The 12,273-nt window shown below is 38.1% G+C and overlaps 2 protein-coding genes across 3 annotated transcripts in view; one reads left to right on the plus strand and one right to left on the minus strand.

The window, feature by feature from the left end:
* Positions 1-464: 464 nt before the first annotated feature.
* Positions 465-4,632, plus strand: LOC124776877 (zinc finger protein 479-like). Its single transcript, XM_047252059.1, has 3 exons — positions 465-595; positions 1,011-1,172; positions 2,475-4,632. Exons 1-3 carry the CDS (start codon positions 467-469, stop codon positions 3,102-3,104), a joined length of 921 nt encoding a protein of 306 aa, XP_047108015.1. The 5' UTR covers positions 465-466; the 3' UTR covers positions 3,105-4,632.
* Positions 4,633-7,448: 2,816 nt separating this feature from the next.
* The window catches only part of LOC124776389 (pre-mRNA-processing factor 17), a 65,420-nt gene continuing 60,595 nt past the window's right edge, over positions 7,449-12,273 (minus strand). For both annotated transcript variants that reach the window (XM_047251359.1, XM_047251360.1), the window contains exon 10: positions 7,449-8,061. In XM_047251359.1, the coding sequence (XP_047107315.1) occupies positions 7,884-8,061 (178 nt within the window). In that variant the 3' untranslated portion in view covers positions 7,449-7,883. The remainder of the gene's footprint in view (positions 8,062-12,273) is intronic.

Here is a 12,273-nt window from a genome sequence, read left to right on the forward strand (position 1 = left end):
GGATCTATCTTTCTAGAACGAAAGGTACTTTTCTTTCCGGAACTAACCTGCCTTGATGCCACACATCCATCGTAAATGCAGAAGGTAATTACCGCTTCCTAAGAGGTCGGAAATGATAAGGGAATACCGCAGGGGACTCCCGACTGGGGAATTCCTTACGCTGGTTCTGCAGGAAAAATACGACGCTGGCCCCGCCTCCCTCGTACCATCTTAACTCGATTGTACACGTTATTTCAAAGTCATTAACATTAATAATTACATGCACATAATTGGTCTAACTTGCGCAAGGAGTGTTTCAAACAGCTTATCTGTTAATCATGAATCACGCAAGCGTAGATATGCGGCTCGATAACGAAGCGTAGATAAGGCGCGCTAGGGCGTTTGTGTGTTTCAATGTTGGTACCAGCGGGTCCCCCTCCACCTATACAAGGAGCGCCTCTATTCGCTGGCTCAGTCGAGGGAAAGCATGGCTTGGATGACGGTGAACTGTTGCCGTGTGTGCGCTCGCAAGCACGACGATTTAATATCAATCTTCAGTGAGGAAGGGAGATGCCGGCAGCTGATCCTTAAACTACAGTTCTGCCTTCGTATAACAGTAAGTAGTCGTGTGTCTGACTGCTGTAGCTTCACAGCGGCAAATGAAAGTACCGCGATGTATTTGGCGCTCGTTTGAAAGTGGAATAAAACGCAGTGCTACGCTAATAATTTGTTTTAGTCGGAATCGCATCTTGATCAGTGCTAGACATCCTACTTGTGCTTCACCAATATCTGTATTAATGAAGTAACGAAGTGCGCTTTGCTGGCATTAAATTGTGACAGTTTTTTAACGTATTGCAAGAAAGCTGTCTCAGTGATGTTTCATAATTATTTTTGTGTCATGGGGAAACGTATATGCCTGTAGAGATAGCAACGCGTTTCTGCAGTGTTTTTGAGATATTGCTAACTTATTGTTTGCACCCTGGTAGCATTGTCAGTTCATTTTCAAAATCAACTCTTCTCTTCTTACTTAGGTTTCTACCAGTGACGATCTACCAACTTCATTGTGCTGGAAGTGTGTAGCAAGATTGGAAGTGTGTTACGAGTTTATGCAAGACCATTTTATCGCAGAAAACCAGTTCCGAAACCAACGGATCCAATACAGCGTCAACCCAACAACATGTGCCACGCCTGAAGTGAGTATGATGTTTTGAAATACATATAGCTTAGTTGCATCCGTTCATATTTATTTAACGTAAGTTTTCATAACTTTGTCCACACAAATGATTCCAATCACTTTCCGTCAACCGCGGGACTTGGAATAGTAACTGACATTGCGTTCATTGAGATCATAAATGTGTCATGCAGTTTTAACAATATTCTGTATAATTTTTTTAGTGAACATATCTCCGTTTGCTTTGTTTCCTGATTGTTGGCTATTCGTTTCTAACATCTGAACTATAGTTACATTTTCTGTGGTCACGAGAAGCCTCATGTACTGTAATTCCAGTTGCGCTTAATTTGTGAACGTATTAGAGCATCACACTAAACAATATCTTTGTAATAAGCGACAAATGATTCAAACAATAGTAAACTCAAAGTTAGACAAACACTTTTATAAAGCTAATATGTCTAATTCTGATGTCCGATACATTCTAACTGCTGTAATTCAAAAATTCTCAGAATTCCGCGAAAAAAGTAATCTGAAAGACAAAATATTTAACAAAGCTGCGTAAAATAATATAAATAGACTAATCAGACATTAGAAAGCACGTTTTTATTTTTTAAACACTACAGCAACCTTGGGCTTGCAATGATCGCGATACATATGAGATTACACAAAGGTTCAGAATTTTCGTAAATGTTCCGTAATCGAACTAGTTTGACAACTGCAGTTGTAATTTCCATACCAGCCAGTTAAATGATCGTAAAATGTATCAGTATTTTGTCGTCTTAGCGAAAGTGGCAGCAGTGTTTCATGATCCGTGTTCCTATAAAAATAAATATTATAGTGCATTTATTCTGCAAGAGTAGGGATTGCCCACAGGGGAAGCGACTGTTAAAACTAAGTTTTTGAAAACAGTAACAAGTTGCGCTTAGTATTTTTTATTTACCGGCTTCGCTCTTCACGTGAACAAAATCATCATCAAAATACACAGTTTAAAGTTGGCTGAGAGCACTGAACATTGAATTGTCTGTACTATAGTAGTTAAACTTATGTTAAACTGAATATTCCGATTATGCTCTTCTACATTTGAAGAGCGAAATCGGTAAATAAAAAATAACAAGTGAGAATTGTGGCTGTCTTCAAAAACTTTTTTATTTATTCAACCGAAAATCATTCCAGACTGTAAGATAAATTATTCGTCTACAAACACACTATATATGAGTGTGTACGCAAACGCTCATATGCACGCATAAGTGTTTACACACGCATTTTTGTTGCTACTAAGGAATTGAGCGTTTAATTGTAGTTTTCGAATTTTGTTTCCTTTCAGGACGGCATGTATTACGCTGATACAGCAGACGTGAAGCTATTGGAACCAATGGTTATGGACGAGCGGCCAGAGAAGAGCAAGCCATGGTTTCCCGCAAATCTGGACATAAGTTCGAGAGCGGATAACAAACATGTGGGACACCTGAGACTCTGCAAGTGCGTGAAATGCACGCTGAGTCGCTACGGCAGCCTGCCCCTGGAAGACACGCTGGAGGAGAGCGACAGTGCTCCATCGAGTAGCCCTTTGAGCCAGGCCGCGCAGACGCCGCCCCCGCAACCCAGCTCCACTGTCGAAGACGAGCAGAAGGTGCCCGTGTCGAGTCCGCTGCAGGGCACGACGCACAAGAAGGGCCTCATCTGCGACTTCTGCAGCAAATCCTTCAACCACGCCGGTGACCTCAAGAAACACCGGCGTACGCATACGGGCGAACGGCCTTATGCCTGCCCCGTGTGCAACAAACGTTTCTCACATACTAGCAATTTGCTACGCCACCGCAAGATTCACTCCGGAGAAAAGCCCTACACGTGCCCCCACTGTCCCAAGACATTCGGGCGCAGTGACAAAATGCTGGGACACGTGAAGACTGCACATGCCAGTGCGCGCCCTAGCACCTCCGAGAGTTCTACGTGACGATTAATTGCCGTCGAAAGTTATTAATTTTACGTATTTACATTATCTGATGGCTGTGATCATTTTTTTACGTGCTTGCCAAATGTGAAAGGAAAACTGATTTCGAAGAAATCTCGTACATACCTCAAGATGTGCCATTTCGAAGAGTTACTTGAACATGAGCACACATGATATAAATGTGTGTGAAAACATGGTAACTTAAAAGTGTAAGAACAAAACTTTTAATACAGTACTACAGTCATTTATTGTAGGAGAATAAAGTAAGATCTCGGATGTAGAGATCAGTGCCCTACAAGTAGTCATGTACATTAAATTCAAGCTGTACCTGACACAAAGTCCATGCACTTTCTTCTTTGTTTTCGGAACTTCTGTTACTTGCTGTTACCCTGTCAAAAGCTATTTGTAGTCATTTAACTACATAACTTACAAATTATGTAATATGCTCTCAAATTTGTGTTTCTGGGGTTACAAATTCCAGTTGTCAATCAATCATTAGATGTCATTACTACAGAATCACTTGCAATATAAGTACCGTAGTATAGAGTATACCAATGATAGATTTGATGTATGTTACACATGTTCATGGGTTTGTGCAAAACCCACTTAAGGAGGGAGCCATGAGTTATGGCACTTGTTTATCCAAAGTTGGTAACTTGAATCTGCTGCAGTTGAGTGTAAAACCATTTAGTATCATTCTAAAAGAAAATCTATTGTCATTAATTCTCAGAGCACAATTGGTTTGGATGCAGTATCTGTAAAACTTAATGTCATTTCTGTACTGATATACAGTGAGTGTGTGTTATTTTTGCATTAGTACAGAGCTAGTCAGATTAATGGCACTGCAGATGCAGATCTACTGCAGAATAGAAAATATTTATTAAAATGTGTTGCTAACCATTTCCATGAAACTGCAGTGAGACCAATTAACTATCTAGTCTGATGTTTAAGCAGAGAGATATCTGCAGTAATGCAGAGATTCTATGTCCTAGGAAAAAGATGTTATATTATTAAAAAAGTTTACTACTAAGATGTCTTTCACAGTTATAGTATTTATTATATTGTTAGCATGAAATACAGTTGCAATGTACTTATTGTGGCATCATCAAATAAGTACAGAAAATGTGTTTGAAAAGTAAATGACTTGCATATAGCATCTGGTCTGTGCCAAAGATCTGATTGCAATATAAATTATACTGCAGTCTTCAAAAACTAAGTGTCCAAAAGCTTATGTATCAAGACTGCATTTTATTACTGCAAAAACAGGTTCCTAAATGACTGAATTTCATACTTACAATTTTACAGTTCTCTGAGGCTGGCTTCTGTATTGTACACACAAAGTGCCTGAATGGAAATTTATTTATAGAGGAGTAGTGTTCCATTAAAGGTCAAATTATAGTGATGTTTAATTTATGTACTGTTACAGATTTCAAAATATGTCAGTGGTGCTTTATGTGAGCTTTAAAATGAGATTGAAGAAGAATGAGCTGTTATTTTAAACAAGTATTCTGTAAATACCTGATGTGCACCAGTATGATGAACTTAATTTAATACAAAAAGTTACAAATTATAATTTTGTTGTTACATCTATCTCTACCTCCACTGCTAGTTATATTACCACATTTATTAGTTAAGTAGTAGTCTCAACTAGTGAGAATGCAGGGATGGACTCGACATCATTTAAATTATACACAATACCCACCTACACCAGAAGTTTCTAACTATGGATGGACAGTGAAAACTTGTCTCATTTTCAAAGCAGGGAAAGTCCAAACACTGTTTCTTATATAAAAAGAGAACACAGCAATTAAGTCACTAATATTCCTTATGTGTAATGTTGAACATCACTAAGTGTCTCTTGCACTTTCCACAAATCAGTAGCTCATTAACTTCTGTAGCTGATTAACCTCTTAATAACACTTAGAGATGCATAGCAAGAAAATAGTTTTCCATTTAATGGTAAAAGAGCATGACTCGTAACAACTCAATCCAAAACTGTCAAAGGCACTCTTTAAGCAGTAGTTGTTTTGTGTGTCTAAAATAGCTACAGGAAGGTTTCAACACACAGATATTGCTTCATTACACCAATGAAATTTTGTTCAGAACTAAAAGCCAGTTACATATGAATATATCTGCACTGTTTGAGGGAGGATGTTATTCCTCATTTTGCATACCCAGTTCACTGCATTCAAGGGTTTTCACATGGCAAAAACAAAGTCTTTAGGAGCTGATGCTCATGATATGACTGCATACTGAGGTACTGCGAGGGAATCCAAGTTCCTCATTGAAAAGGTGGGGTTAGCATACAGCAGCTGCATGTTTTATGAATTTCTCTTTTCATTAAAAATATTTCAGCCAGTTATTTATAATTGGTCCTGACACTCCAGTAAATTTGGATAGTTCGAATCAAGATTTCTGAGTGGTCTGGGCCACACTGATTCCACTACGGCGACTGGCTGTTCAATTTTGACCCTCCATAATAGCAGACAGATTTCCATATCTTACAAACTCTCTCCAATAAATTTCACTTTCTGAACCAGAGATTTTATACACAATACAAAAAACAGAAGTGTCATCTATATTAAAACATTATTTTGTTGTAACTTGCAATGGCAGGGAGAAAATTCTAGGTTATATATGAAGAAAAGCAACATGAATCAGTGGTCTGCAAAAGATGGTCACTTTACCATAATAAGCAGTAGACACTTTTCGGTGAGAATTTAACAGCAAAATATTTGTTTGCAAGAGAGTAGAAGATTGAATGAGTTTGTCTTTTGCAGCAGCGTATCTTGTCAGATCCTGGACACAGCAAAATAAGAAGGCGTATGTGTAACTGGGGTACATTTGAACCCAAGTGTAGTTGAAGTTTTAACTGAATGTACAGCAAAGGAATAAACATAAAAAATTAACACAATAAGCACTATAGTACAATACATACAAACATATAGTACAATACATACAAACATTACAGAAGTTTTAGTGGTGTAATATGTCTTGCAGATACCATCACAACTATATAAAAGTGGCATGGAGTACTTTTAGTATTTTACTGAATAGGGTTTTCAGAATCAGGTTGCTAGTGTGTGTGAACAAGAAAATTTACAGTCGAATGTAACCTACCACACTGACACATGAGATTTGAATGTGACAACCAATCAAAAGCTGAGGTTTGCCTCAGTAACCAAGGAGGGATGCTCTCTGTAAATTACTAATGGCAGGAAAATAAATGAATAAATCAGGAAACACATTAGAGTGAAAGACATAATAATGACTATAATGAAAATGAAATGGAGGTGCCTTTGACATGAAGCCCGGTGAATTAGTGGTAGATGCACCAGAGATGATCTTTGCAGGGTTCCAGGAAATAAGAAGTAGCTAACATGACATACTGATGCAATGTCTTTAGCAAACTCATCCATGTTGCTCCTGCGCATATTTAAAAAAAATTATATCTATAATTAAACCTTCACCATGTGTGTTCTCTACGAGTTGCTAAGTCATTATGAATTCTTTGTAGTTGCAAAATACGAGTTTTTGTAATGTCGAGAGTTTAATTCTTGAAAGTCACTCAGTTGCAATGTACTGAATTGAGGAAAGAGCCAACACTCAACAATCATCTTTTAACTTAAAAACCACTTATATGATACAGAATGTGAAGTTTTACATTGTGCTGAAAATGCAGACAGGTGATCCTAAGTAAACATACTACTTGTTATCATTTTTTTGGATCTTCTATATAAGTTACATCTGTTTATAAGTTGCATGCCATTTTATTTGTGTTAGCAATATTCAGTCGTAACCTGATGATGGCTAAGAAGCGAAGCCAATTCATGACCAAATAAATATAATTTTGCAGAACAGTAGGAAGTGTTTTATTCATATTGTTTTCAGGGGTCAGTACCATCATGTGCTGCCTATTAATCACTATGACCACATAATGAGTGATCAATAGTATTTTTTAAATCTCCTTTAAAGTTTTTGGAACAGCAATAACATAGTCATGAACAAGCAAAAAGCATCTGCTTGTCACATTTGATGTTCTCCCTTTGTTCAGTTTCTTTCCCATTAGTGTGAGATATCTCCCTTTGTTCAGTTGCTTTCCCATTAATATGAGATACTATTTCCTGCTACAATGACAAGACCCAGAGTGCAGAAAGTGTGTACCTTCAATACCATAACGTATCTTGTGCCAAAAGGCAATTTATATGCTCTGGCATAATTCTAGGAGACTACATCTAAGATGGCTTTATAGTCACACACAATACTATTGTCTTGCCACCTGAGAAACAACTGCACAAAATCTTGGTTTTGATTATGCAATCTGTCTCACAATCAAGGGTTTTTACATAGTAGTGACATTTACATTTATTGTATGGTTCACAGTTGGCAGAAGAATTGTACAGCTTTTCAGTATTTATTTACAAAAATATTAACACTAAATAAATTCTTGAACAGTATCAATTATACTGTCAACAAACATTGCACAGCTCAGCATCAGTTGTTCAGATAAGAATAAAATTTAATTGAGTGTTATACCTGGCAAGTTTTACATTATAGCAATGCTTCGAGAGTCCATTATGTCTGAGTATTACCATTTTTTTCTTGATGTAGCAGCAACTTGACAGATATGGGCAACTACAGTGTCAATGATATGACATAGATCACTTTTATACAAAAGTCTTAAAAGGAAAAGAAAAGGGATGACTGTATCTCATGCTGAGTTTTTTTCCTCTCTTAAATCACATTATTTAACACTGCACTCAACAGATAATATGAGGCAGTTTAGTCCCAATACTTCATAAGTCCATCCCAGCCAGCTGTCACAACTTTGCTTGCCTCATGTGGGTGCCACAGAACACCAATGCAAACATTGTCATGAGCCTTCCACTTCTTGTACAGTTTAGTTGTCTTCCAGTCCCATACATAGCATTTACCATCAGCATCGCCAGATATGAGATAACTGAAACAAAATAATAAAACTGCATCAATTACTTTAAAAACAATTATTCTAACATATATTGGCTTAAATCACTCAACTGTAATAAACTGTGTTCTTTCAACTGGGTAACTTTAATTAGCGTTGGAACCACAGAGCACTTTACTGACAAAAAATCTGTCAAAAGTAGGACTGTCTCATGAAATTATTGTGTATGTAATGGTGTTGTGTCCTTTGCAGAGTCAAAGCGTAAACTTAAGACAGTTGTGTGAAGGGCATACCCAAAAAAATTCACAAAATAAGAAACAAAGTATCAATGGCAATACTTAAAAATGTGCACAAAAGATTATAGCATAACACCACATGCAAGTTGAGGATTCAAAGGTTGATTAGGATGTAATGTTTCATCAAGAAGGTCATCCGGGATATACGAAAAACTGGAAAAGTAGATAAGAATTGACTTTGTCCTTTTCCTCTACCACAAAGTTTGTCTTAAGCAAGTTAAGAAACCGCGAAAAACCAAAATCTGACAAACCTCCGCCCCTCAACGGAAAGTTCAGTGTCTTCAGACTCCACTATTACAATTCATATTATAGGCGGAGGACAGAGAAAGGAGTCAGCCAAAGTGCTGAAGGAACAATTTCAGTATTCAGAACTGAAGACACTGTGGAACACCTACATCAGGATAATTGTATGGCGCACCACTGAATATCAGTCCTACTGAGTATAAATAGAATAGCTTAATTATTCAATGATTACACTTGTTGTTAACTTATGTGTTTAACTTCACACACACATCACAAAGAGCTATTATATAATATCCATCTGAATTCACTCTTTTAACTAATAGAAGAATGTTTAGTAATATTGATTAAAATGTCCAAACTAACATAGTGAAATTAAAGTTGACAGTACTACCCGCAAAGTTTTGTCTAGTTTAGAAAAGAATGTGTAACAAACATATTTTTGAAACATCAATAAACCTTTTATTTCCATTGAGAGCAAGTGATGAAAGTGCCAAATGTTTCACTGATTGCATGTAATGTGAGTGAATAATCATTTAAAAGTGTTGGAAGGTCCTCAGGGAATAAATAAGAATGTTAAACTGAACTGTTCAGATGATAAAACAGATGAGTAATGGTGAAAGAAATGAGGCAATAGTTATTAATGATAAGGATGGAAATACACTAAGGCTGCGTTCACACTGCCGGCCGAGCCGAGCCTGGCCGGGCCGCCGCCTGCTTCGATATCAAACACATGGTTTTGAATTGCGGTGTTCACACTGGCGGCCGGGCCATGCCGACACGGCGTGAGCCTCCCGGAGCCGAGCCGACGACATTCCGAGTGTTTAATATTGCCGGCGCAAGCCGACCGCAGGCGCGAGCCTTGGAGCAGCACTACAGCTTCTGCAGTACATGCATCACACGTCTCCCTTCTGCTTTCTTCACAAGTGTGACTGCACACGTCTTTTATTTTAAGATGTTACCTCACATTTCACAATCAGTGAGGAAAAATTACGTTTATGATGATGATACATGCGAAATTACTTTTATTTCATTTATTTAATCTACCGTATTTACATGCATTTACAACAATAGCTTGCCAGCGATCGCGGCATTGCCGCCACTGAATAGTTCGCATTTACTTGTAAACGGAGACAGATATGAGTATCACTGAGGGACGGAAATGTGTCCCTACCAGATGATAATGCATTGTAAAGTCATGCTGTGGCAGTTCCTTATCAGTGGAAATAGAACCACTGAGTCAAAGGGCATTATCTCAAAACTCTTCGCCTATCAATCTGTCTATCTTACAAGGTAATGAAAAGAATTCTGTGAGGTCATCAGTGGCTCCACATGATGAACCGTCACCACTGCCAAGCGCTGCATCATGAATAAAAAAGAAGAAAAAAGTTGGAAAATTCTGAAGGAGTATTTCTGTGATTCTTCGTTGAAGGCACAGCAAGACATTACCCAAAATGACGAAGCTAATTACTTCCTAATGATTCTCAGGAGTCCCATAAACTCTCTTCCCCTCAGAGGCTAGCGTTTGTGAAATTTAAAATACAAAAGCATGACTACAATTAACTGGAGGTAGCGAATGCTGTACAAAGTTCTACTGCAAACCAAAAAGTGTGTACTAACGAATCTTACCTTATCGTTATACACAATTTTTCTTCTGCTGTCATACTTCTGTGAAAATTTGTGTTCTGTTTAGAAATTTTGTCTTGAATGTTCTGCAGCGCATACTGAAATGTATTATGATTCATTCTGTAATTTGAATAAAATTTTTCAGGATAGTTTTTAAGTTCTTCATATAAAGAAAAAAACTCTCCTAAATGTCTGTCGCTATTCATAGGATGAACCCATAACCTCCTAGTTCTTCTGTACTTCAAAACTTGACGAGTTACTGAAGAGTCAAAACAATACCAATAAAAGAGTGAAGACATTGTTCTACACGACAGCACAGACTAGCTAAAGGCGAGCAACTGTTGACTGCAGCTGCGTTTTCTACTGACTTGCTTGTCAGCTGTCGAAGGGTGGAGATCTTTTTAAATTTATTTATTTGGCCTCCCGCCAGCCATTTAGCCAAAGAGTGGGGATTACCTTGACAGTGCAGCGCAGCCCGCCAAGGAAGAAAAAAAAAAAACAATGAAGGACAATGAAACGCACATCTGTGTCGATCTACAGTAGTTTCATTAACTCTCCATTATTTTTTCTCTCAAAGTAAAAATGTACATCATACTAATTGTAGGATGTTGATGACAAATAATTGTTTGTCTTTTGTGATGCAACGTGTGGCCAATTATAAAAGCATAGCAGATGAATTGTCCAGTAGCCGAGGGAAAAATTCTTATACATTTGGATTTATCTAGAGAATGAGACCATTAAAATAATAAGAGGGACCGGCACTAGGTCTGCGCTGATCACTAGTAATTAGTTTTTTTTTCTGTGCTGCATTATATGACTACACTAAACCAAGCTGTAACCGCGCGAACTCCGTGGCTTGCGGACGCGGCACTGACGCCACTGAATAGCTCGCATTACTTGAGACCAGAGACAGATATCAGTATCATTATCATTTCAAAAACTTTTTGGTACTTTTATCTACATTTCATTCCCAACAATGTATGGTCTAAAACGGATCTAACAGTAAGCTAACCGCTACATAACTTTTTCACTACAAGATTTGTAAATCAAGTGCACAACGTTGACAAATAGCATCATTTCACAATGACTGTTAAGAAATATGGAAAGATAAATGATTCAATACGAAGCTAAGATGTTGCACTACCACGTGTACAAAAATCAGATTCTTTAGCCGCATACTTTCTTCAAAATCGGTTGGGAAGCGTTACGAAACTAAGAAATCACGCGAAACGAAAAGTAGACTTTTTCTTTTTTCACGACGTAAATAACGCTTTTAAGGAAAAAATAAGTTCATAAAACGATGTGGCGAAGTCTTATATACCGCTAAGAATTTTTAAAACATGAAAATCGGAGAAGTGGATTTTCCCCCATTTCGCCGTCCCGGCTCGGCGCGGCGCGCAATGTGAATGCACTACTCGTCGGCCTAAGCTGGCTAGGCACGAGCCGAGCCAGTACGCGTCAGCCCGGCTCGGCCCGGCCGGCGGTGTGAACGCAGCCTAATGGACCAGGAAAGGCTTCTGGACAGGTGGGGGAAATATCTTGAGCATTTGCTGAATGCTGAATATGTATTCCCCGAAGGAAGAATTGTAGAGGGTATAGAAGGAGAACAAACTGAAGTAACTCAACAGGTCATACATAGAGCAATCAAGAAATTGAAGAATAATAAGGCACCAGGAAAAGACAGGATAGTGGCAGAGATGTTGAAGGCAGGTGGTGGAACACTTCAGTACGAGATACGCAATCTTATATGAGAAGTATGGAGGAAGGAGGAGATTCGAAAAAGAGAGGAAGTCAGCTACCATTACCCCCCGGCACAAAAAAGAAAACAGTAAAAGGAACTGTAGTAATTACAGAGGTATTTCTCTGCTAAGCATATCATACAAAGTGTTATCAGTAATAATTCTCGAAAAGCTGAAGCCTTTTGCTGCAGATATTGTTGGAGAGTACCAGACAGGTTTTCTGACAGTAAGATCAACCATGGATCAAATGTTCACTATGAGGCAGTTCATCTACATTACATGGATACTCTGTAAATCACACTTAAGTGTCTGGTAGAGAATTTATTGAACCACCTTTGCAATAATTC

Source organism: Schistocerca piceifrons, chromosome 2, assembly GCF_021461385.2.
Source record: "Schistocerca piceifrons isolate TAMUIC-IGC-003096 chromosome 2, iqSchPice1.1, whole genome shotgun sequence".
NCBI lineage: Eukaryota > Metazoa > Arthropoda > Insecta > Orthoptera > Acrididae > Schistocerca > Schistocerca piceifrons.

Excerpts from the sequence above, each read along its gene's own strand:
- LOC124776877 (XM_047252059.1), top strand. The coding sequence starts at position 467 with ATGGCTTGGATGACGGTGAACTGTTGCCGTGTGTGCGCTCGCAAGCAC. Across the intron at positions 596-1,010 it reads AGTTCTGCCTTCGTATAACA|GTTTCTACCAGTGACGATCT; the intron begins GTAAGTAGTCGT and ends CTTCTTACTTAG. Across the intron at positions 1,173-2,474 it reads CAACATGTGCCACGCCTGAA|GACGGCATGTATTACGCTGA; the intron begins GTGAGTATGATG and ends GTTTCCTTTCAG.